This window comes from Eptesicus fuscus, chromosome 5 (assembly GCF_027574615.1).
Source record: "Eptesicus fuscus isolate TK198812 chromosome 5, DD_ASM_mEF_20220401, whole genome shotgun sequence".
NCBI lineage: Eukaryota > Metazoa > Chordata > Mammalia > Chiroptera > Vespertilionidae > Eptesicus > Eptesicus fuscus.
Genome location: NC_072477.1, coordinates 32403291 through 32427159, shown reverse-complemented (window position 1 = coordinate 32427159; position 23869 = coordinate 32403291). Strand labels below are relative to the sequence as shown.

Below are 23869 nucleotides of genomic sequence, written 5' to 3'. Positions count from 1 at the left end.
GTACACACGGAACACTATTCACAAGTGAGTAGCTCATTGTGGCAGCGACCACTTCCCTCCCACACCAGAGGAAAATGTCCTGGGGCTTCCCCGTGGCAGGCACAGACCCCGCATCGGAGGATGGAGCAAACACCCCAAAAGCAGGAATTTTGGAGCCCCTATTGTTCTTGGAACAAAACAATAAGTAAGCAAATTTCATATATTCAACTTCGATTGAATTTCATCCATTCAACGAGGATGGTAAGCCCATAAATGATTGCCTGTGATTTTTGCATAATAATACATGTTACATGCAAGCATATCATTAATTGGCATCCTCATAAGTTTCTGACAGCATTGCAAATCCTAACACTTGGTGAGTTATTTGATCATCTGAATCAAGACTCATTAAAATGTTTATACTCTTGGACCTGCATATTGTGTTTCCGATAAGCTAGCCTAAGAAAACAACATAAGGAATATAGAATAAGTGTTATGCATAAAGAAGTTTAATTTTCAGTGCATTATTTATAATTAGGAAAATATTGGAAACAACTTCAGCATTTAGCAGTAGAATTTTACTTAATTACTATAGCTTTTGGTGAAGGTTTTCAGCCAGTAAAGAGATCGCTGAATGTTAAGCAGTTAAATGATTATGTGTCAGACGCTGTCATAAGCACCTAACATGTGTTACTCACAGTGCTTACAACAGCCCTGTGAGACAGGTACAATGATTGTCTTCACTTTGCTGAGTGAAAAAGTGAAGCACTGAGGAGCTGAGTCACTCGCCCAAAATTCAGTACAGTAAATGGTGGAACTGGGAGGTTAGAGCCCAGGAAATAACACAGAATCTGTGATGATTACTGGCCAGTATCCATATCAGTGAACTGCCACACCTGGCCCCTCCTCAAAAAAAAAAAAAAAAAAAAAGACTGGAAGGAAATTATGCCCATAAGCCCTCAGGGACTGTACGAAGGCAGTGAGATTTCCTTTCTTTTTCCATTTTGGCAGTGTGGTTATATTTCTTTAACAATGGGGGTGAGAGGAGGGAGGCATTATAAAGCCAGGGAGCTCAGGCCACCTTCCCCACCCTTTCAGGTTACATTCCCGTCACACTCCTTTCATCTTCACCAGTGACTGCTGTGTCAGCAGCTGGGCCCCCGGCATTTATGGCCTGGAATCCGGGACCCCCACCCCCAGCTCAGGGCTTCCACTCTGGCTCTCCTCCTGGTGCCCAGAGGGAAGAACAAAGGACCCTCACCAGCAGGAAGGGGAGCGGCAGAGTAAATACTGGTCAGATGCTTCCGTCTTTGTTCAGAGACCCAGTTTATTGAAGCAAAGGTTTCCATTTGGAAAACATATGACGCTGCGCCCTGCCGAGAGCGGCCTCTCCTCAGCAGGACCCGGCCAGGCCCGCACAGTGAGCCCTGCAGAGCCCGTTCTTTGGGGGATGCTCAAGTTTGCGTCGGGACATGTTGCGTAGGCAGGTGGGCCACAGCCTGCAGGGCCCCTCTTTCTACAGGGACAGAGGCCCAGTGCTGTCCCCTCCCTCCTGCTCTCTCTCTCTCTACCTGTTGGTTCTTTCCTCAGGACACCCGGGCTACTGACTAATGTGTGTCCGGATGTCCACTGGGTGTCGGCCTGCAGGGGTCTTCCACAAAGCAGGTGCCCAGAGCTCCTGGCAGGGCATCGCTTTACATAAGAAGCCAGTCCCCCGTGTCACTCTGCAGAGCAGAAATCCCCCCACACCCTCTGCAGGGCAGGGGGTCCTGGAATCCTGTGAGCTACATGCTGCCCTTACATGGCTTATGCAAAATGCTTTCAGTCTACTGAAACCAGGCTTAAAACATGTCACCAAAACATTCTTTTCTCTGTATTATTTTCTCCATGGCAAAGGTGTGTGTGCATGTATATGTGTATGTGCATGTGCATGTGCATGTGTATGTGTTGAGACAGACAGACAGGCAGGAAAAATAGACACAAGAGAGTCATGTGGCCCTGGAATGATGGACCTTCCAGAATTTCCTCAGACAGGTGACTACGCTGCAACCTTTTGTACGAGAGTCCCGGCTTCTAATTCTGGCTTGTCTTTAGGAAGGTTCCCTTCTTTTGATTTTTTTTCCCCAGATAAGCACCTCCACCTGAATCCTATGTTCTTCCATCAGAGACCTATTGGCAGAAATACCTCCAGAAAGTGACCCTCTGGCTGGTTTTTTGCACGTGGGGGTCAGCCCTGCACAGTCCTGCCGTTTCTTGCCGAGTGTTCAGGGAGCATCTGGCAGGGGCAGCCATGCCCGTTTGTCTGCTGAGCGGCTGCCAGCAGCTGGCCTGGGGGACGAGAAGGCACCCGTGGCTCCTGGAGCAGCATTGCCCCCTGTGCTCGGAGTCGCAGTGATGTCCTGGGTAAGGGGATGAGGCCCTGAGATGGTGGGTTAGGGACATGCAGTGGAAGAAGCTGGAAGACTTGCCCCCCAAGGGAGGAAGGTTCCGGAGGCCTCTGTCGGTGCCTCCGGTGAGCTGGTCATTCTCGGAGCCTCAGTGCGTGTGCTTTGCAGAACAGCTGGGTGAAGAAAGAAAGGGCAGCAGCTGCTATCCTTCGGGACCCTGGCATATGTTTTAGATGCATGGCATCGTTACCAGTGTCCATAAAACTGCACACTTTGGCATTCCATAAATACCTGTTGAATGAAACATTTCATTTAATACCCAAAACAATCCGGGGAGGTACAGAAACGGTTATCCTCATTGTAAAGATCTGGGAACCAAGGTCCAGAGGAGTTAAATAACTTGCCCCAGGTCACACAGCAAGGAAGAGTCCGACCCTGGGTCCCTAACCAGGTCCTCCAGCTCAGTAATCTACGCCATGGCCATCATGCTGCACATAGAAATGTGCTCTCTATGGAATGTGTGCAGCTGAGAATAATGACATTCGCTAGGAATAAAGGCAATATATATATATATATATAGTTTTGTGGCCTTTTATGAAATACCGGAGGATACTTTCTCTTTATGTTTGGAACTAGGTTTCCTCTTATCCCCTGAGCAGTGACTTACCGCAAATCTGATTCGGTCCGCTTCTGGGTCATTGGTTGTAAGTTTGCCTTTGGCTCAGATAAAAATAGAAAGTGAGCCAGAACATGGTGTTTCCCAGTTGGGCATGATCCCAACTATTAATAGTGTTCCGTCTGGGGACAGAACGCACACAGGCTGTCTCCAGCCCCTGGGCGGCCGGGGGTTGTTGGGACCTCTGCCTTGTCCTCTCGGGCCTCCAGGCTTCCCAGTTTTCTGGGGGTAAACAGGGCCGAGAAAATGAGGGGGAAATGAGAGAAGCCGAGGTTCGTGCTGTTCCTTTGGCCCGCTCTGTTTGGGTGGGACTGCCAGGAGACTCCGTGTGACAAAAGGGTTTGAAAGGGTTGGCATGTCTTTTTGCAGTTTGAGGTTCTTCAGTTGTAACTGGCCTTGATGTCGCTCGCCACCGTCGTTGTTGATGACGTAGACCCACCACCCCTGTGTTTGGGAAGATGGCGCGTGGAGTGTGCACAAGCTCTGGTGATGTGTCTGAGGCTTGCCAGGGCCAGACTTGGCCCCGTGCTTCCCCTTCAGTTTCCCCATGAAGCTTGATGGTGGGAGTCGGTTATGGTTTTCCCCGACCATCTGGGAGTCTGCCAACCAGGGCCCTGCACGAAGCACTGGGCTGGACGTGCCAGGACTGGCTCTGGGAATAAAAATGTGTTGGGCTGTCCGGGTGGTGTAGCTTAGTGGTTGAGCATCGACCCATGAAACAGAAGGTCATGGTTCAAATCCCAGTCAGGGCACATGCCTGGGTTGTGGGCCTGATCAATGATTCTCTCTCATCATTGATGTTTCTAACTCCCTCTCCCTTCCTCTCTAAATCAATAAACATTTTAAAAACTTTTTTTTTTTAATGTGATGGGTTATCTGCCAAATAGGTTAGTGAAAGACCATCATTCCGGGGTCACACTGATTGAGCACTAGGCGAGGGAAGCAGTTCTTTTACTCCTCAGTCTAGCCGGGAAGAGGAGATAATACACATGGAACAGCAGTGTGCAGTAGATTGCACAGAGCAAATGCAAGCATCGTGTGCAACAGGAAGTGGCATCGAAAATAAACACTGGATTCAGGGGGACAGCCTTGCCTGCTTGTCAGTCTTTCCACAGGAATGGGCCAGCGTGGCTGTAAGACTAACACACCAACTCGCACCTGAGCTTTGAGCAGCATCGGGATGGGAGATGTTTCCCCAGGACGCTGGGGTGTCTCCAGCCTGACTGATGGGGGCTTTTGGGCCACAGAGCCTGAAGCTGCACCTGGAAGTGGCTACAGTGGGTCCTCCCACCCCCACCCCCACACCCACCCCCCACCCAGAAAACAGAATCGTGCAATGTAAAAAGCTGACTGCTCTGGTGGAAACCACAGACCATAATATATTCTAGCTTTGAGATACGTGCGTTTTCCACAATTACATCATCCCTGGTAGAAGCCCAGCTGTGTCCACCCCTTCTAGGCCCAGAGCTTGCCAGGGGGCCTCCCGGCAGAATTGGCCCTGTCTGGCCATGTAAACCCAGCCCACTTGTTAGAAGAGAGAACAGCCCCCTGCCAGGTGAGGACCGAAGGTATGCTTTCAATCAGCAAGTGCCTTCACGCAGCAGGGAATAGGGGGCAGCGTGGACCCTGCCCTGGGGAGCTGTGCTCTGGGGCCCCTGTGGGCCTGGCAGGCTGTTCACATGTATCTGGATGGCTGGCGAGGGCAGACTCAGAGCAGCCATCTGCTTAGAAGGGACTTGTCTTGAAGTCCATTTGCAAATGCAGCACACTCCACCCCCCACCCCCACCCTGGGTACAGTGAATTTAGAACCTGATGGGGATTATCATCACGAGGAGTCCCAAGCCAGCACTGCCTCTGCGTGGTGATGGGTTCCCTGGCACTACTGGGCCGGGGGCCCGGAGCAGAAGTCATGGGAAGAGCAGCCCAGCCTGCTTCCCTTGCTCACCGTTGCTCTCTGGGGAGTCTTCCTTGTCCGTCTGGGGTGACTGGTCTCTTTACCGACAGCCCCTGCAGGGACACTGCACCCCCCACCTGAGCCCTTGTTGCAAGGCGGACTGCTCTTCCCGCCTCTGCTGTCAGCGAACACCTTGCAGACCCTCCCCGCTCCGCTGGAGGGCTTTGGCCGGCCCTGTCTTCCCTCAGGAACACCCAGGGAGTTTCTGTTTTCTTTCTGTGCGAGTTGTCCAACTTTGAGTCTGTTTGCAGAGCAGAAGAGCAGGCTGTATTTACAGCTCACCCCTACCTGTTTTTTTTAGGACGGCCTGTAATGATTTATCGCTTAGGTGTTACGAAGGGAGTCTTGGACCTCTTCCCAGAGCCTCTTAATTCCATTCTTATGGCGTGTGGTATATGATATTTTAAACATTCAAATGATGTCACACGCAATTCCCAACCAAAACAAGAGAGGAGAGCTCTTCTAGCAAACCCCTCCCCTCCCAGCACCTGTTTCTCTCTTTCTGTGCAGTGGACACGTCTGCTTCCCTGTTCTTTGGCGCCTCTCACCTCCTCACTCCCGGGAGCACTAAGCCATGGTCTCCTAGAAGCATCGCTGGCCTCTGTTCACTACAGGCCGGTAGCACCTCCCTTGTTGTGACAACCAAAAATGTCTCCAGATGTTGCCAAGTGTCTCCGGGTTGAAAATCACTGCCTTGTGTGAATGTCAGTTCAGTGGTCTGTCCTACATGTGAGAAGTCAAGTGGGCTAGCAGATCACTTTACTTATTAGGGGCCAAAGCAAAGAGTATCAAATCTTCCATATAAAATATAAGCATTCTCTCCCCCCCCCCCCCGCCCCCACTGAGTTTATGGACAGGCCCAGTTCCTGTGGCTGCACTGTGGCATTTGCCGGGACTGGGGCCCCGGGCTGGGAGGACAGCGGAAGTGCACAGGGTCCGTGGAAGATGAGGGAGGGTTCTCAGGTGCCAGGGGCTCTGGACCGGGAAGCCTGCTGTGATGAGGCAGAATTAGCAGAGCCTGGGGGCGAGTAGGGAGCAGAGGATAAGCTCTGTGAGCATATATTTAAAATGGGTTGTGTTTAAAAGCCAGCACTTGAAGTACCACAGCTTCTCTTGTTTTGGCATTGAGTGTTTATGCTTCCACTTTACCGTCAAGGCGAAGACTCAGTGGTATTTTATGAAAGTCGTCACCTCCACCCTGAATCCGCAGGGATGCCTAGCTGTGATAAGCAAAGCTTGAAGAAACATGTTTCAACCAGTGTAGACAAATGTGCTGGTAGCAGTACAAATGTGCTTTGCGGAAAACAAATGGCTATTTTCTTTCTTTTGTTTTCCACACATGGAAATGTCATTTCATCTTTTTTTAATTTTATTTCTTTATTGATTAAGGTGTTACATATGTGTGTCATTTCATCTTAAAGATACAGATACCTTAGATGCTCTTTTCAAAACTCAGCGGTCTCTCAATATTGAAAGTAAACCCTAACCACTAGAGACACTGGCTGTTTCTATATTGAATGGTAATATTATATCTATCTTGCCTTTTTAAATCAACTCAGTAAATGTTTACTGAGCACACGTATGTGCCAGGGATTGAAGACCTATAGAACAAAACGTGGACCCGTTCTCCAGTTACTTTCAGCCAAGGATCATGCTAAACCCAGATACCAACAACACTGTGATGGAGAGAAGAGAGGATGGAGAGGAGAAGAGGTCCTCGGGGAGGATGGAGGAGCTCCCAGAGGAAGGGCTGTCTGAGCTGGGTTTTGAGGATGAATAGGAGCCCTGCAATTATAGAGTAGGAGGGGGGACAGGCCTCCCAGACAGAGGTCATTCAGTGCAGAGGCAGAGAATTAAAATGTATGATGTGCCTAGGAAGCCCCAAAAGAATTGATGCAGCAGGAATGTAGGTGAGGTTTCCGCCTTCGTCTGTGCTCTCATCCTTGCGCTTTAAAGGGCCTGTCTGAACTCCATGTAGCCAACTGAAGCTTCTATACGAAGTTAACACAATGCCCTCTCTTCTGGGCAAACCTTTCATCCATTTTTGATCACTTGGCCCCTCCTCCGATTAGACTTGCCTCTACTCTGGTCCCCCTCCTGCTGTAGTAAGGTCTGCCTCTTCCTTCCTCAGTGGACAATGGAGATCAGTGTTTCACCCATATTGCAGAAAGGCTTTGGGAAGAGGCTGTGGGGAGTCATTTGCTTGAACATCCCGTTCCCCAGCCAGAGAGAGGGTCCAAGGAGAGCATGTTGAGGCCTCACTGGAAGAACCAAGCTCAAAATAGCACACAGAGCGCACATTCTGACAGTCTTCAGGGAGCACTGCGCACCGTGGGGCGGGGGAAGGAACAGCCTCTCCGCCCGAGGATTCCCAGGCATCGTCTTGAGGCTATTCTTGGCCAATTCACTACTTCTCTAACTGGGCAAAATGTTTAATCAGACAAACACAGAATCTCTTCCCTTGAGACAGAAAGATTTCAGTCATCCACGGATCGGAGGAAGAGATGAAATTGTGGCTGCTTTGAGAGGTTGCAAAGTTTAGGAACCTCTGTTATGTAAAAATGACCTAAATAAATGGCATTTCTACTTTTTATTCTATAGCCTCATACAAACTAAATCCATAAATATTGCCAACAGACCTGCTGTCATTTGGTGCTTAGACCAAAATCTTTATAAAGAGAATTGCTCTATGTGAAGTAATGATTTAAAGGAATCCTATAGTGCATACTTTTAAGTAAGTAAACCTTTTTTTAAAAAGTAAATAATCACCTAAGCTATCTTGACTGTGAATCTAAACTCAGAGTTTAGATTTGGTAATATAATTCAGAATAAAACACCATGTTCAGTTAGCAGTAATCTACTCTGAGATGCCTATTTTTCCAGACTGAATTATCTTTAAATTATCTTTAGTAACTAGACTATTAATACCATGTCCCCTCATTTCCATTGCTTGATTAGAAGTGCAGCTAATTGTAGGACTGCATAGAAATGGCATTGAGAATAGTATGTAACTGTTTAAAAAATCATGGTTTTGATGACTAAGTACATCAGGAAATAGGTAGTATAAGTAAAAAGGAAGGATATATTTGTTTATTTTCTCTTTTCTTTAAATATGCTATCAAGTGTTAAGTATAAATAGGATGTAAGGGGAAAATAAATTCTAGTTAAAATCATTTTGCCCTGAAATCTCCAGTTCTCTGGATGCTAAAAGCCATAAATATTTTTGTTTCTCCTTGCATTTAGGCTTCTGTCTCTGAGTGTCAAGGTTATAGGACATTGTATTTATTTTTCCTCAAATTTTCATGTATTTCCTTTACAATTACATTTGAACTGTAAAAGAGAAAACCCAAGATTTCATAAATAAAGGGAAGTGGCATCAAGCAGACCCACTTCTTTTCTTTTCTTCTAAACACTCCAATGCCAATTTATGTTTTTAATGGGTTCTGTGTAATCCTATGATTGCTTTGCCTTTTGTTTGTACAATTGTCCAACCTTTGAAAATTACCTAAGTTGTAAAAAATGTTCCCTCCCTCCCATCCAGGGGTAATTAAAAATCCTGAAGAGGCCAATTCAACAGGGCCTCTAACGTAGAAGAAACAAAAAGCAAAAAGATGAAAACAAAACAAATTGACTAAGGTGTGTGGCCAGTGTCTCTCAGGAGTGGGGCCCTGGCTGCCACCTGGGTCATGAAAGGCAGAGCCCCCAGCATGCAATGCAGTAGCGGGGAGATCTCACAGCCACGAATGCTTGCTCCAGCATGTCCGTGTCCAGCCGAGGTGTCGTGGCCCTCCTCCTCTGCTGCTCGGCTGTGAGCATCTGGTTTCCCAAGGCCCCTCTGTCATCGCTGTCCGCACACTCCATTTTCCGTGACAGGTTTTCAATCTCAGCCTCCAGTTGAGCCTGCTGGTATTCAAACAGCTTCTTCCTGGGCCCAGACTCCATGTAGTATGCACATGGGTAGGTATGTGTATTGCAGGGTGTATTGACACTTGGCCAAGAGCTTGGCAGGGTTCTGTAGGTACTGCCCGTCAATCCACGTCCCCAGATCATGCATGACCCTCTCCTGGATCTTCTCATGAATCCGCTGGTATGTCTGTGCTTCCAGCTGCAAGCTCTTGTTGTGGTTTTCCCACCTTTCAAAGTAGGACAAGTATTTCTTGAGGGCCTCCCTGGCTGGGCCTGCTGGCTCTGGCTGACGACGTTGGGGCTCTCCTTGTACCTACTGCACTCACAGTCCTCGCTGCGTGGGCCTTCCAATCTCCTAGACCAGTGGTCGGCAAACTCATTAGTCAACAGAGCCAAACATCAACAGAACAACGATTGAAATTTCTTTTGAGAGCCAAATGTTTTAAACTTAAACTTCTTCTAACGCCACTTCTTCAAAATAGACTCGCCCAGGCCGTGGTATTTTGTGGAAGAGCCACGCTCCAGGGGCCAAAGAGCCGCATGTGGCTCGCGAGCCGCAGTTTGCCGACCACTGTCCTAGACACACCCAGCAGAAGCTATATTGACACTTGGAGCATTGCATGTGATTGCAGCCTCTGTTCTTCTCAATGCAGACGTTGCACTTGGGACCGTCTTTAGTGTGAGCACAAATGTAGTTGGCTGTTTCAGAGTCATCGGAACACTTCAGGAGCCATTTCCAGATTGTGGCACAGTCTGGGGGTGTGATACATCGGACGACACTTGAAACAGAAGACCTCGTTGTGCCAATCGCACTGGACTTGGTGAGCTCTGGGCTCTGGTACCTGGATGAGCCTGGGGCAGTCTGCACCAGGGCACAGCTGGAGCTGGCAATGGCTGTCCATATAGTCCCTGAAGAGGTAGCACCTGTATTTGTCTCTTAGCTCTTCGTTGAGCAATAATGGAAACACAGAGTCCTCTGGTGTTCGAAGTGGGCAGTCCTGAGCCATGCAAGAGACTCCCACACCCACGCCGTCTTTGACAAGTACTGAGCTGTGCTGCTCCCAGCAGCTGCGGCAAAACTGGTGTTAGCAGACCAGCGAGAGTAGGTTTTCCCTCCGCACAAACTGCATACACACTGCACAGTGGTGAGGGGATGGGCTGTGGGGACATGTTTCGATGGATCGGGCTGAACTTGAGCCTCAACGAGCAGCTGAGCCAAATTAGTTATATCTGTCCATTGTCTCTGCAACTTGCAAGTAGAAATAACCAACATAAATTTAGTAACTGAATGAGACACCTCGAGGACAGCCAAGCTGGTCATGTGCTCATTGAGAGCACCCTTGGACTCCTTGTAGGTCAAGCAGATGAACTAGTACTCCCTCAGGATCAAAGGCATCGACCCCTGCTGCTCCACATTGCTGGCTACTCCCACAATAGCCCTCTATCCCCCCAGGGTCCTCGTCCTCTTCCTCTTCTTCACAATTTGGGTCATAGTCCTCTTCATTACTGTCAGACCCCTGGCTATTCATGTCCACAGACATCTTAGCATCCAGCCAAGTTGCAAACCAGGAAAGCAGGGTTTTTTCCCCTCGCCCTAAACCTTACCACCTTCTCAACTGCATTAGTGTGTTTATCTTCTGCAATCCTTGAAGATCGTTCAGGAAGATGTTACCCAAATATTCCGTCGTATAATTTACATCGGGAGCTGCCGCCCCACAGCCGCTGAGCCTGGGCGGGCCGGACCGGGTTGTGCCAGGCCAGAGGGATCTCCCCGCTTCGCTTCTTGAATTCTTCCACAAACTATTTCAACTATGGGCAAGGCACTTCAGCTATTTGCACTTTAGTCACAGAAAACATGTGGATAGAAGGAATCCAGGCAGTTTGTTCCAGGCTTTCCTACCATTCTGGTTTCACTTGTATCAGGAAACAAAAATCACCTCCTGCCATGTTAGTTCCGAAAGGGTTTATTAACCCTCACCAGGGTCCAGGCACTATGCTTGGTGGCATCTGGGCTCTGCCTGCAAAGGTTTCAGGTCCTCCATGGAAAACAAGATCAAGCCCACAAGCCAGTGTGGCCGGCACAGGGATACTGGGCGAGGTGTGTGTGGACCAGGGACATCAGAGGGGCTCTGCCAGGAAGGGTAGACTTCGCCGTGTCCCTGATTATGCTAAGTATGTTTGCTGCTTATTTATGCGTTAAGAACATCCTGGCCCAGATGCTTCACAGTGTCCTGAACTGCAAGGTAGATCACCTCGTTGTTTCCCTAGTCTGGTATATATGCCAAGAAGCCTTGTTGAGTTTCGTTAAAAGACATGGCCACTGCCTGGCTGGCGTGGCTCAGTGGTTGAGTGTCAATCCATGAACCAGGAAGTCATGGTTCGAATCCTGGTCAGGGCACATGCCCCAGTTGCAGGGTTGACCCCCACTAGGGGACATTCAGGAGGCAGCCAATCAATGATTGTCTCTCATCATTGATCTCTCTCTCTCTCTCTCTCTCTCTCTCCTCTCTCTCTCTCTCCTCTCTCCCCCTCTCCCTCCCTCTCTTCCTCTCAGAAATCAATAATATATATATGTATGTATGTATGTGTGTGTGTATATATATATTTTTTATTTTTATTTTTTTTAAAAAGACATGGCCACAGTGCATCCAGTTTACGAGGACAACGCTTGGTCTCTGAAAAGAGAGCCATGTGTTCCTCCAGGTTTGAAATGCAAGCCCCTAAGGGCTCCTTCTATTGGAGACATACTGCTCCTTCCCGAAGACTAGGTCTCTGAGCTGAGGCAGGATGGATCGTGCCCAGGGGCTGACAGAGGGGTTGCTGGCAATTGAATTAACCTCTGCTGTCTTCTGGGCTGTGCAAAATAAGCCAAAAAATAAAAGGTAGGCATTAGATTGTCTCTCATTGTTTCTGCCTTGAAGCCTTTGTAATCATTCTTAAGGTGGTTAAATTCGAGTTGTTTCTGGTTCAGGAATGGGGCAATGCGATTTCCTCACAAGGAGCTTTTCCACCGTGACCTCTTTGACGTCAGTAACTGTTTCCTGTTTATTTGAACTCCCTATTCACCCTGTAGCTGACGGCATTGGAGAGGAATCACAATGCAGGGCACTTACAAGAAATGGAGCACAGTGCCATTGCCGAGGTGTCCTGCTTGTCCACAGCGGTCAATGGCACTTTGCAGCTTTTGATACAGGGTTGGTTCATTTAGAGATAATTCCAAAACAATTCTTAGAACTCGGGTGGAGGAGTCTAGATGTGGCTTCCAGGTTGACGTTGCTTTAAAACCATAATTAGTCATTAACTTTTACTGTTGTTTCTAGTCTTTGAATTATTTCCAAAAGATAATGTGCATCTTCACTGTAATATATCTTTAAATGAGAGTTATATTTGTAGATTGTAGGGACTATGGATTCTTTCTGTAAACAGACAAGTCTCCCTCATTCTGTTGATAAAAGTGAATCAACTTTATGGAAGAGGAGAATCGCTACTACAAAAAGTCTCACTATAAAGTGGTTGTGGGGTAGCACAAGCTTTGCAATAATGATAATGAGTATGAGTACGAACTCCTGAAATCGAGAATATGAATTACAATCTGATCTCAGAAAATTAGAAAACTTTCTGGAACTGAAACTTGGTTAACGTATTTTCATTATCAAATCTAGTTTTGTAACCCCTTGCTTAGCTCTCACTTCCCAGAAGGAAAGTCCTCCTCACCAGGTCAAGGTCATGGCCAAGTGTGACGAGGAAATGCCCCTTCGCCCCAGCCACTGGCCTAGGCGTCCTCCTGATTTTTTGAACCCTGTAGATTCCCGTCTCACACTGAGTTGGCGGGGGTGCCGCAGCTGCTGTTCCTGCTGTCATTTTATTCTTCTTTACTTGCCCGTCTGGGATCTCCCTGCGCGAGGCACCATCCCTGCCTCCATGGCGGCCGGCAGCTCACTGCTGCGTGGGCTGCAGCCCTCCCAAGGGCCCAGAGCCCCAGGAGCAGGTGGCCGTGGCAGCTGAAGGGACAGTGGAGGTGGAAATGATGAAGAAGGTGGTAATAATAATTGCTAGTATTTATGGAGCAGTCTCTGTATGCAGGCACTGTTGGAGACTCTTAGCTTAAGTCATTTCATCCTCGTACACCTGTCCGTCATCTTATTATCCCCATTTTGCAGATGGGAGTTTTGAGAGAGAGAAAATAACTACAGCTCAGCGGGAGCTGCTTTCACAGCTCAGGCATCCTGGCTCCGGAGCGCAGCCTGGGAGCTGAGCTGCCTTTGCTAAACACCAGGACTCGGGCACGGGGCACAAGGTCTCCTAGAGGTAGTTTTAGTCCCTGTGTGTGATGTAGTAATGACAATGGCTTCTGTTTGCTAAGATTCTCCTCTGGGCCCCGTTCTGTGCATTTAATCCTCTCACCATCTCCATGATATGTTATTACCTCAAATTTATAAATAAGGAAACCTCCTGCCCCTTAATAACTGGTGTGTGTTGCAGTTAAAATTCTCCCGGTAGCAAGTAACAGAAAGTAACTTAACTGGAGTCATGCAATGAAGGGAGAGGTGATGATGATGACCGAAGGATAAAGGGGAGGTCTCCTGGAACACAAGGGCAGAAATTGGCCGGGCCTCTCCAGGGATCTGAAATGCGAAGACATAGGGAACCCAGGTTTTCCTTCTCGGCTCACTCCTGCTGCCCGGTTGCTTGTCTCTGCCTCACTCTGTTTCTCCTTCATTCTTCTCGCCGTCTGTTCGTTCATTCATCAGGATTTCACCACTCTGATATGCGCAGACATCTCACATGCTCACACCACAAAGGCAGCCTCAGCTCCAACTCATGTTTCCTCATTTCCTGCCTAAATTAAAACATCTCCGTTCCAACTTTCTGGGAAAGAGACTGTGGGATAGCCGAGCTTGGTCCAATTAGCCGTTTGCAGGGATCAATGAGCTGAACAGTCACCTCCAAAGGTTGTCTTACCACAGTGACCCGCGGGGAGCTTCTCTCTGGCTCCTGCTCACCCGCTGGTCACCCTCCTGAGGCCATGTCACCCCATCCCAGGTACCATCTTAACACATCACTTTCATCCACCCAGCTGTTTAGTCTCGAACTTTTCTTCATGCCAATGCCCATCAGTTGTACCTCCTACGCAGCCATCCTCTTGGGGGGCTTTAGGAGTGCACGCCACTTATCCTGATAGCCACTGTCAGTTCGGGGGATATTTTTATCCCCTTTGGCCTGGCACATGAACAGTCTTGCCCTGATAACAGCCGGGGCAGACAGCCCAGGCTGCAGAAGGTTAATGGAGCCAGGCAGGTGATGACAGGAGTTCCATTATTAACTGGGCACTAGCTCCTTGGCTTCCTGTAACTCACACCAGCAGGGTGAGGGACCAAGGGATTTCTGAGTTGCTTTTATTCCCCCAGGTGCTCTTCACCTGTCTTAATGACTTGCTTTTGTGGTTGGTTGAATGAGGGACAAAAGAGAGGGAGGGACAAAGGACTGGGCCACTTGGCTTTAGAGCTAAGGTGAAGCCATTTCTCTGGGACCTTAAGTTTCTACCAGGCAGGGGAGGGCCAAATTGCCTTTATAGCAGCCAGAGGCCTCAGGGAAACTGAGCAGATGTCCAGGCCCGGATCCTGGGAAAGGGACTTTGGAAACACTGGGATGGCTGTCTACACAGGCTCAGCTATCTGCACAGATTCGATGCAGAATCAGCCCCCTTTGCTGTCGCTGCCCAGGGTGGGATTTGGGAGTTCTTCCCTGCCCCAGAAGTGAGTCATGACAGCCTTAACCCACCCTGCCCTGCCTCCCTCCCTGGAGGGATCCCAGAAGGCTTCCTGCAGTTGCTTCACTGTTGGGTTTGTGGAGCGTGACCTAGTGTGGGTCAGGTACTCGGGGAGACCAGCTCCTGAACAGCACGGGAGGGAGAGGAGCTGGAGGCCGGGGTTATCCTCCTCGGGACATCACACAAGGCCTCTGCCTCCTAAGGGGCTGGCGCCACCTGGGAAAGGTTTCCTTCAGGCCCGTGGAGCTCATGTGGAGGAGGAACACGCAGCTGGAGTGACTTTTTTTTTTTTAGATTTTAAAAATACTTTTTTATTCATTTCAGAGAGGAAGGGAGAGGAGGAAAGAGATAGAAACATCCATGATGAGAGAGAATCATTGATCTGCTGCCCCCAGCTGCTGCCTGCACTCCTCCTACTGGGGATTGAGCCCAAAACCCTGGCATGTGCCATTGACCAGAATCGAACCTGGGACCCTTCAGTCCACAGGCCAACGCACTATCCACTGAGCCAAACCGGCTACGGCCGGAGTGACTTGTTTTTGTATTTGATGCTGTTTGATTTCATGTGTCAGGGAAGTGGGTTCTAACACCTACTGGAGTCCTTACCAAGCCAAACCCCATAGCCGTCACCTGTTTTAGCTCAGACACCGGGCCTGTAGTTGTGGTAGAGACCAATAGCTGAGTGATCATGTGTTCATAGGACTGAGTCCTGCAGTGGAGACCTGGGGATGGGGTGACTGGAAGCAGCCTAACCAGCCTTTTGCTTTTTCTACCAACACTTGATTACGAAAGGAGCCGTATGTGTTACAGGGATGCTCCAGGCCCGCAGCCTGAGCCCTGGGGGACCGCTCCCTTTGCAGTCACGACATCCTGACCCACACCTGACACTACTTTACCTGTTCATTCACCGTGATCCCTGCCCCCTCCATCCGCGCTCCAGCCAAACTGGTGCTTCCTCATCCTTCAAGCTGGAGAATTGGCTCCTCTTAGCAGCCTTCTCTAAGTCCCACCCCGGCTGCTCAGCTGTCTCTGCTCTGTGTCCAGGTGACACCCTCTGTGCCCCCCTGTACTTAGCACCCTGCGGTGTGTGCTCTGTCTACATGTCTGTGAGCTTCCTGGGGAGAGGTGTGGGATCTCATTCATTTTACAACCCTTGGTTCTCACTCGGGGCCTGACAGAGTGAGTGCTTAGAAAATGTCCCTTCTTGTTGAGAACCTCAAAGGAAGAAGAAAGGATCTCTGAGTGCCTCCAGTAAGCCTGCAGACCAGAACTCAGACCCTGGCTCCCAGTGGAGCCTGGGAACAAACCAGAGCCAGTTCTGTCTCTCTCTGCATGTCGTTCCAACAAGCCTGGCGGCCGGGTGACTTCAGGCATCAGAAAGACCGCTAAGGGAGAAGGTGGTCAATAATGGCCCCGATAGTGGGCAGCGAGGGAGTGAAGGCCCCTCAGTCTGTATCTGCTTTCCGACGCTCCCTGCCCAGTAACTGTTTTCTAAGACCACCTCGCACTACCCCTTCAATGTCCCAGTTTTCATCCTTCAGATGAAAATTAGAAAACTATGGGGGAAGTCCATGTGGCTTTGGTTTGTTTCTAATTATAAAAGTAATGCACACTTACCATAGAAATCTTTAGAGATACTGAAAAGAATAAAGAAGGAATAAGTGTCATCCCAGATCCCATAACTGAAAGCTGACTTCTGTCACTATCTAGACATCCTTTCTGTGCATATCTGTATCTTTGGCTATAACTGAATCATTCACATTTATGATCTTTTTTTTTTTTTTTTTTTTTACTGAAAACATCTTCATCGTCACAGTCACCGCACAACAGCCACTGCTATTTGTTGCACCCTTTCTAGAAGCCTCTCCTGAGGATATGCTTAAAGACATTTTATTTCTTTTAAATATATTTTTATTGATTTCAGAGAGAGGAAGGGAGAGGGAAAGATAGAAACATCTATGATGAGAATCATCAATCAGCTGCCTCCTGCAAACCCCCGACTGGGGATGAAGTTCGAAACCTGGGCATGTGCCCTGACCCAGAATTGAACTGTGACCTTCTGGTTCATGGGCTCATACTCAACCACTGAACCACACTGGACAGGCAATGACATTTCATTTCTGATAACGGCCCCTCTCTCTCTTCACTCATCACCATGGCCACCACCCAGTGGTGAGTGGGCCTTCTTTGCAAAAGGCTGGAGATTTTTGGTATTTATCTCCTGTGCAAAAGAAATGTCAGAGAAATTGCTGCCAGATTTTAACTGCCTCTGTAGCAGATGTTTGAAGTAAGACAAAGGGTTTAAATAAACGGGTTTCCACACAGCAGAAACATTTGGCTAGGTGATAAACATGTTTTTATTTCTCTACCTTGTGACGTTATTTGGGTCTGTGATAGGATGGACCATGACTTTTCATTAAATGTTCTGTCTCAGCTGGCTTGTTCCCACTTCCTGCTTACTCAGAGTTCCCTGTAGCCCGCGGGCTGTGCGTTGTACCGACTGTTCTAGGTGGCGCCAGACAGGAGGTGAGAAATGAGACTGAAGGAAAAGAAACCCGGATCTTCACTGTTCTAAAGCATTTGACCTCCTTGCTGTGCATCACCTCCTACCCCATCCTGCCCCCCCCCCCCCCCACCGCCCACCCCAACCCCATTATCTGAGAATCTGCCTCCAGGGTGGTGGGTGGAGCCTGAGAAAGATGAGATGAACAGGATTGGAAGACAGTATTCCTTCCCCCAGATCTGGAGTTTAGCCCAGGGTCTGGCTTTTCAAACTTGAGATAGGAGAATGATTGGTGGGTTGGGGGAGGTGGTTGGGGGGTGCCTAGAAATGGATGACATTTTCCTTGGAATGCCCTCATCGTTTCTATGCCTGCTGCCTTAGCAACGCTAGGCCAGTAAGGACTATCAGAATAGCCACTTACCTACTGACCCCAATCCAGTAATCAGGTATTTCTGGTTATTGGAATTCACATGACTGCCAGTAACAGCCATGAAAAAAGTGAACAGTCTGGTTAGCAAAAATGTCATAGGGGCCCGGCTGGTGTGCTCAGTGGTTGAGCATTGACCTATGAATCAGGAGGTCAGGGTTCAAGATTCCCCGTCAGGGCACATGCCTGGGTTGCAGGCTCAATCCCCAGTGGGGGGTGTGCAGGAGGCAGCCGATCAATGATTCTCTCTCATCATTGATGTTTCTATCTCTCCCTCTCCCTTCCTCTCTGAAATCAATAAATATATTTTTTTTAATGCCATAAGGGTGGTTCAGGGCCACTCATCTTCGCCCCGCCTTGGCCACCCCTCCAAATGAACACATCAGCATAACAACCGCCTGTGTGGATGTAGCTCTTAGATGTGTCTCAATCGCACACTTACCCTCCACCCCATCCCTAACCCGCTCATCCACCTGAGTCCTTCCCAGGCAGCAAACATGGAATACTACTGTACTCCCAAGCTCATCCCACCCAACTCTGCCGCTCCCTCCTTGTCAGTCACACCCAAATGAAGGCCCTTAGCTTAGACAGCTTCCTGTATTTAGTTTTCTGTTGGCTTATATTGGCCAACCTTAAGAGTTGTTGTGTTTTTGCTGTTTGGTTTTTGTTTTTGTGGGTGTGGATCCTGTCACTCCCTCTCACTCTTAAATTCTTGCTTGTCCTGACCAGAGAGAGATGTTTTTTTAGATGCAGAGGACTGTCCCCACCCGCTTCTAATCAAGGTCTTAAAAGCAGGACTAGGAGGTGGGAAGTTGTAATGTCTTCTCATCAGGATGGGCCTGATTAAACTGGTGAAGAATAGGTGAGCGAGAACACACTATCTTTGCTTACAGCTCAGCTGTAACACTCAGAGCAAAGCTGACGGCACTGAAAACCACAAATGAAGATGGGTTCTTTGTATACACGTCCTCTGTGAGTTGGTAAAGTACCAATTTCTTTACAAAATGACATCCCACCCTCCCTCCTACCTCAGAGAAGGCTGATCACCAGTTCTGGTGGTGCTCGTCCTGCAGGTCTTATATGCCACTTGCTCAGAGAGACCTCTCCTGACCCCAAGCAGATGACCAGATCTCATGGCTTCCTCCGCAGGATTTACCAGAATTTGTAAATTTGCTTGTTTATGTGATTTTTGGGTTTGCTGTTGTTTTAAGGAATGTGTGTCTCCCACACCATGCTCTGTATGGGCAGAGGCTGTGTCTGTGTTTTGCCTGTTGACTCTGTTGGGTTCCTAGCACCTTATTTAACACTGGCTACCCTGGGACTCATAAATGTTAGTGGGAGGGGGAGAGGAGATTCATGGATCTTAGAGGTGCCAGAAACCAAGTGTTTAACACTGTCAGTCTCGGAGCCATCACTTTGTAATTGAGACTTAAACATTTCTTCCATCGAGCTGTCTTCATTTCCCAGCCCTTGACCACACCACTTGCACAGTGCTTAGTACACAGTATTTATTGGTCATTTTTTAAGGAGCCCACTTCACCTGCTGGGTTGAGAGCTCCTGCCAGCGGAGACGGCATCTCCTTATCTACATTCCCACTCCTGACTCAGGAATCTTCTGATGGACTGAATGGGATTTCTAACATTGGGGGTCACTCTGAGGCTGTCATTAGACGACTATTTGGCTGATTTGTCCAAAGCATTTTCCTTTTTCTGGGGTTGTTCTCTGCCCAGGTGTGATGGTTAACGCACTGTTAGATGACCCGTGCTTCCTGTGATTAACCCTGAATGTTCCAGGTAATTGATGCTGATGGGATCCTCTCTTGTGCTTGTATCCAGGATCGGCTGTTCTTTGTGATGGAGTTTGTGAATGGGGGCGACTTGATGTTCCACATCCAGAAGTCGCGTCGTTTTGATGAAGCACGAGCTCGTTTCTATGCTGCAGAAATCATTTCGGCGCTCATGTTCCTGCACGAGAAAGGCATCATCTACAGGTGAGTTCTGATTGCTTGTAACGCCTCCCATAATTCATAGCCTGTTCCCTCTCCTGGCTTAACCCAGCCTTCCATTTCTCATGATATTGAAATCTTTGGGGAATTAAATTCACAAAGGTTTGAGGGTCCACTAGGATAAACAAATAATGTGGTGATCAACATTCCCTGTAGAGTAAAACTTGTCCCCATGTGGTGTGTAAAATAGGCTGAGAAGAGACTATTCATGAGTTCGCTCAGCTGGGGTTTGCTAACGGCCTGGTATAGCCAAGTTCTGCAAGGTGCTGAACACAGTGTTGCTCTCTCTTTTTCTTCTTTAACGTTGGAAATGATTAGTTCCATTTAAAAAATCCCTACCTAAACAGACAGGTGTGATCACTGTTGCCCTGAGTTGATGAGAATCCCACTCAGATAAGGTGGCGGCTCACCAGCTGAGACTCCAAGAGGTGAATTATTGATGCGAAATGTCCCATCTGATGATATTTCTCATTTGGAGCCTCTTCCCAAATGTTATTTGACTCCATTTCACAGCACGCAATCCTTTGATCATAATACAACATACATTGAAAGGGCTTGAAATCTGGTTGCTGTTGTTAGAGCCTAAGGAACATCAGATGAAACTTTAATCAGACAGAAGAAGGTTAGGTAAAGTGGGAACGTAATCGTGGATTTCAGACAATCGGTAGTCTTAAATGTTCCTCTTTTCCCTGTTGCCACCATCCCTCTCCCTTTAAATCACATTATAACTTAATCGCTACGTATACTCTTTATTTTCTCTTGAGATGCCGTCTCTTGAGAAAAATTCTCTCTTATAAGGAGGAGAATGAATGTCGACAAAGAATTTCCTGATTGAAACTTGCTATTTGTTAGCCTTGCTATGTGCTTTTCCTTTTGCGACCTCATGACAGAATTGGCATCATTATCAAAGTGCGAGAGAACTCTGGCAACAGGGCATTTTCTCAAGTACCCCACGACTCAGCAGAGGAGGGGAGGAGGGAGACGAGTAAAGACTGGAGCAGGATGCTGATGATGCCAGAAAGACGTGGGGAAGTGACGGAGGGAAACAGGCGCACTACCGAAATGTCTCCTCAGCTACATGTAGCCACGCCCCAGCAGTGAGGTAGAGAAGCGGGTGCAGAGCAGGAGCCAGGCCGCATGACCCGCACAGGGACTGCCTTCGAAGGTCCTCAGGAATCTCATTCATTCTTGAGTCGGGGAGCTGCCCCAGGTGACCGTAGACAGCGGTGCTGTGAGCTTTCTTACCCAGGCACGGTGTTCTCCTGGGGGCTCTACCGTGGAATTTCCCGTCACAGTGTCCTGCCCAGCCCACGGTTGGCAGTGGTTGCTGATACAATCTCTGATGGCGGAGGGAGTTCAGAGTCCTTCCTGATGCTGCTGTCAGACGCTGGGCCCTGAACTCATTTTTGTTCTCCTGTCCATGGCTTATCCACCCATCTCTGCTTTGTTTACCCCAGAGAGAGCCTTACACACATTTAATTTTTAAGAACAGTGACTTCCCTACTAGACAGGGATTTCTGTTATAAGTCATCATTATAATAACAATGGCAATAGCAGCTAAACTGAGCTCTTGTTACAGGCTCAGCACTTTATCTGCATATCTCCCTGGATCCTTCTAACAGCGTTATTATATAACAGTAACATTGTTCATGTTCTTTAGATGAATAACTGTGTCTTAGAAAGCCTTAATAACCAGATCACAAGTGAAGCCAGAATTCAAACTATGTTTTTAAACACTGGGCTGCACTGTCTCCTGGAGCGAGACTTAACATTCTAGGAGTACCACTAAAGTATGGCTTCTTGTAACCCTCCTGGTGATCAGGAACTTTATTCATGAAAATGAGGCATAGCACTCGGGCTACTATAAGAAAATACCATGGACTGGGTGGTTTATAAACAACAGAAATTTACATCTCACAGTTCTGGAGGCTGAAAGTCTAAGATCAAGGTGCTAGTCTTGATTCGGCATCAGGTGATGGTGATTGGTTACTAATTCTATTTATGAGGGCTCCACCATCATGGCCTAAGCACCTCTCAAAGGCCCACCTCCTAATACCATCTCTTTGGGGGTTGTATTTCAACACATGAATTTTTTGGCGTTGGGGTGTTGGAGGGGAAACATTTAGACCTCAGCAGCGGGGAAAAGCAGTAAGGCCTAAATTCGTTTTCTTGAGTACTCAGAGGCTTCTCTTAAGCACCACGCTACATGGCCGAGAGGCAGCAAGCTTGGGTTCCTGTGTAGGATGTGCCCGCCTCTGCGTCTGCTTGTTTCATCTGTCCCAAAATGTGGGGGACGGACATTAATTTGATGTGGTTTCTGGTGAAGCGGTATCGGCCGCATCTTGAGAAGTTTTGTTTCAGTTCTTGGTATCTGCGGTTCAATTCTAAGAATTTATTTTAGGTTTGCACTTTGTCTTCAATCCCACGCGCAGGTTCCAACTATGATGGTTGACTTTGAAGGGAGCACATTGCATGAGGAGAGATGCAAATGCTATTTTTATCCTGAGGATTTATTTCACAGGATAGTTGAATTCCATTCAGGGTACTGGCCGGTGAGTGAGTCTTAAGGATAAGCCTTTGAAAGCCCTTGGACTTCCCACACAGTAAAGAGCACATTGGAATCATAGAGGGTGTGCATTTGACCCAAAAGCACAGGGAGAAACTTGGGGGCACCAGGCAGCCTCATACGTCGTACATGTCCCAAGATGGACTTTATTGGAGTTCAATGATCTTTCTGTATTGGATGATATCTCTGACCTGTCCAAATGGAGTTGTTGTTATTTGTTTGTTTGCGAGGTCTTTCTCTTTTTTTTTTTTTTTTCTGTAGAGGTGTTTATTTTCCAGAAAATTATAAAGATGGCACCATCTGCAAGCAATTGTCCCATAGGACTTTATTTTTTTTTTTTTTTTAAATTTCTTTATTGATTAAGGTATCACATATTTGTCCTCGTCCCCCCATTCCCATCCCACCCCCCTCCCCACAAATGCCCCCACCCCCCTGTTGTCATTAACTGCCGGTTAGGCTCATATGCCTGCACATAAGTCCTTTGGTTGATCTCCCCCTTTACCCCCACCCTTCCCTACCCTCCCCCTGAGGCCCAACACCCATAGGACTTTAGAAGATAGTACCTTAGGTTCCCTCTGACATGACTTTCTTCTCCCTCTTAGCTGACTGTGCCTATGGGAGAGGAGACAGGCCAATTACATTTCTGTGCTTTTCCGCTTGTGTTCTGACCCAGATTCTCAATGTGTTCACTTGCATTTCATGAAGGAACAGAAACCCAGTTCCCCGGAGATACAGCAAGAGAAGGGTCTGCCCATTGCCTTAGGTTGGAAAGTCTGGAGCCGGCCATGGGCAAGAAGAGAAGGCTGGGAAGTAAGCAGTCCGTGAGTCACTTTGCCAAGGGAAGAAGGACTGTTTATCCCCTGTCCTGGGCTTGTTGGCTGTCTGAGAGCCCAGATAGTGCTCATGAATAATTTTACAGGGGCATTGACTTTTTTCCAGAGTCAAACCCTACAGAAAAGTTAGGGAAACAAAGGGGCATGGATCCCATTGAGCAGCATGATGGGCACTATTTTCTGTCACGTTTCATGAGCTGTATTCAAGGGGAATTCAGCCATCATTGACATTTCAACCCAAACTCCTGGCGCCAGCCAGCGCACATTGGGTTTGCTATTGTTGACAAAGCGCAGACTGTATCTCAGGCATGTTGAGTGGGGAAGACGTTACAGAAGAGCACAGCTTGTTTTTATTCTTCCTCACCATGTTACACTTGAACATACAGCACATTTCAACACAGTTTTCAACTCATGGGTCTGACCACTTTGTGCCGTATGCAGTTCTTGGCATGCTGGATTCTTGAATACATGATAACCGATTTTTAGTCTTAAAGCCTGTCAATGTAGGAAGCGTCCAAACCTGTAAAGAATTTTTGAGTTTATTTGAGCCAAACTGACAATTATTGGGAAGCAAAATCTCACTGATTAGTAAAATGCTCTGGAGACTGGCAGTTTTACAGCTTATTTTATATATTAAGATAAAAGGAGGAGATGTAAGGAGGGTTACATGAAATCCATTGGTGGTAGATTAGGGAGGTGGAGAAAGCAAAGTGGGGAAATCTCTGGGATTGGATAAACAGTAAAATGAGACATCGGTGGGCATACGAAAAAGTTAACAATGAACATTTACAGCACATAGAGATGGTATTCCAGAAACAAGATAATGAGGGGCTCTTTGGTCTGGTGTTCGGGTGTGGTGAG

The 23869-nt window shown here is 47.9% G+C and overlaps 1 protein-coding gene and 1 pseudogene across 1 annotated transcript in view; one reads left to right on the top strand and one right to left on the bottom strand.

The window, feature by feature from the left end:
* Positions 1 to 23869, top strand: part of PRKCH (protein kinase C eta) — a 221949-nt gene that overhangs the window by 140402 nt on the left and 57678 nt on the right. Inside the window, exon 10 of the mRNA XM_008138975.3 lies at positions 19440 to 19594. Within this exon, the coding sequence (XP_008137197.1) occupies positions 19440 to 19594 (155 nt within the window). The remainder of the gene's footprint in view (positions 1 to 19439; positions 19595 to 23869) is intronic.
* Positions 8682 to 10444, bottom strand: LOC114230556 (E3 ubiquitin-protein ligase ARIH2-like; annotated as a pseudogene).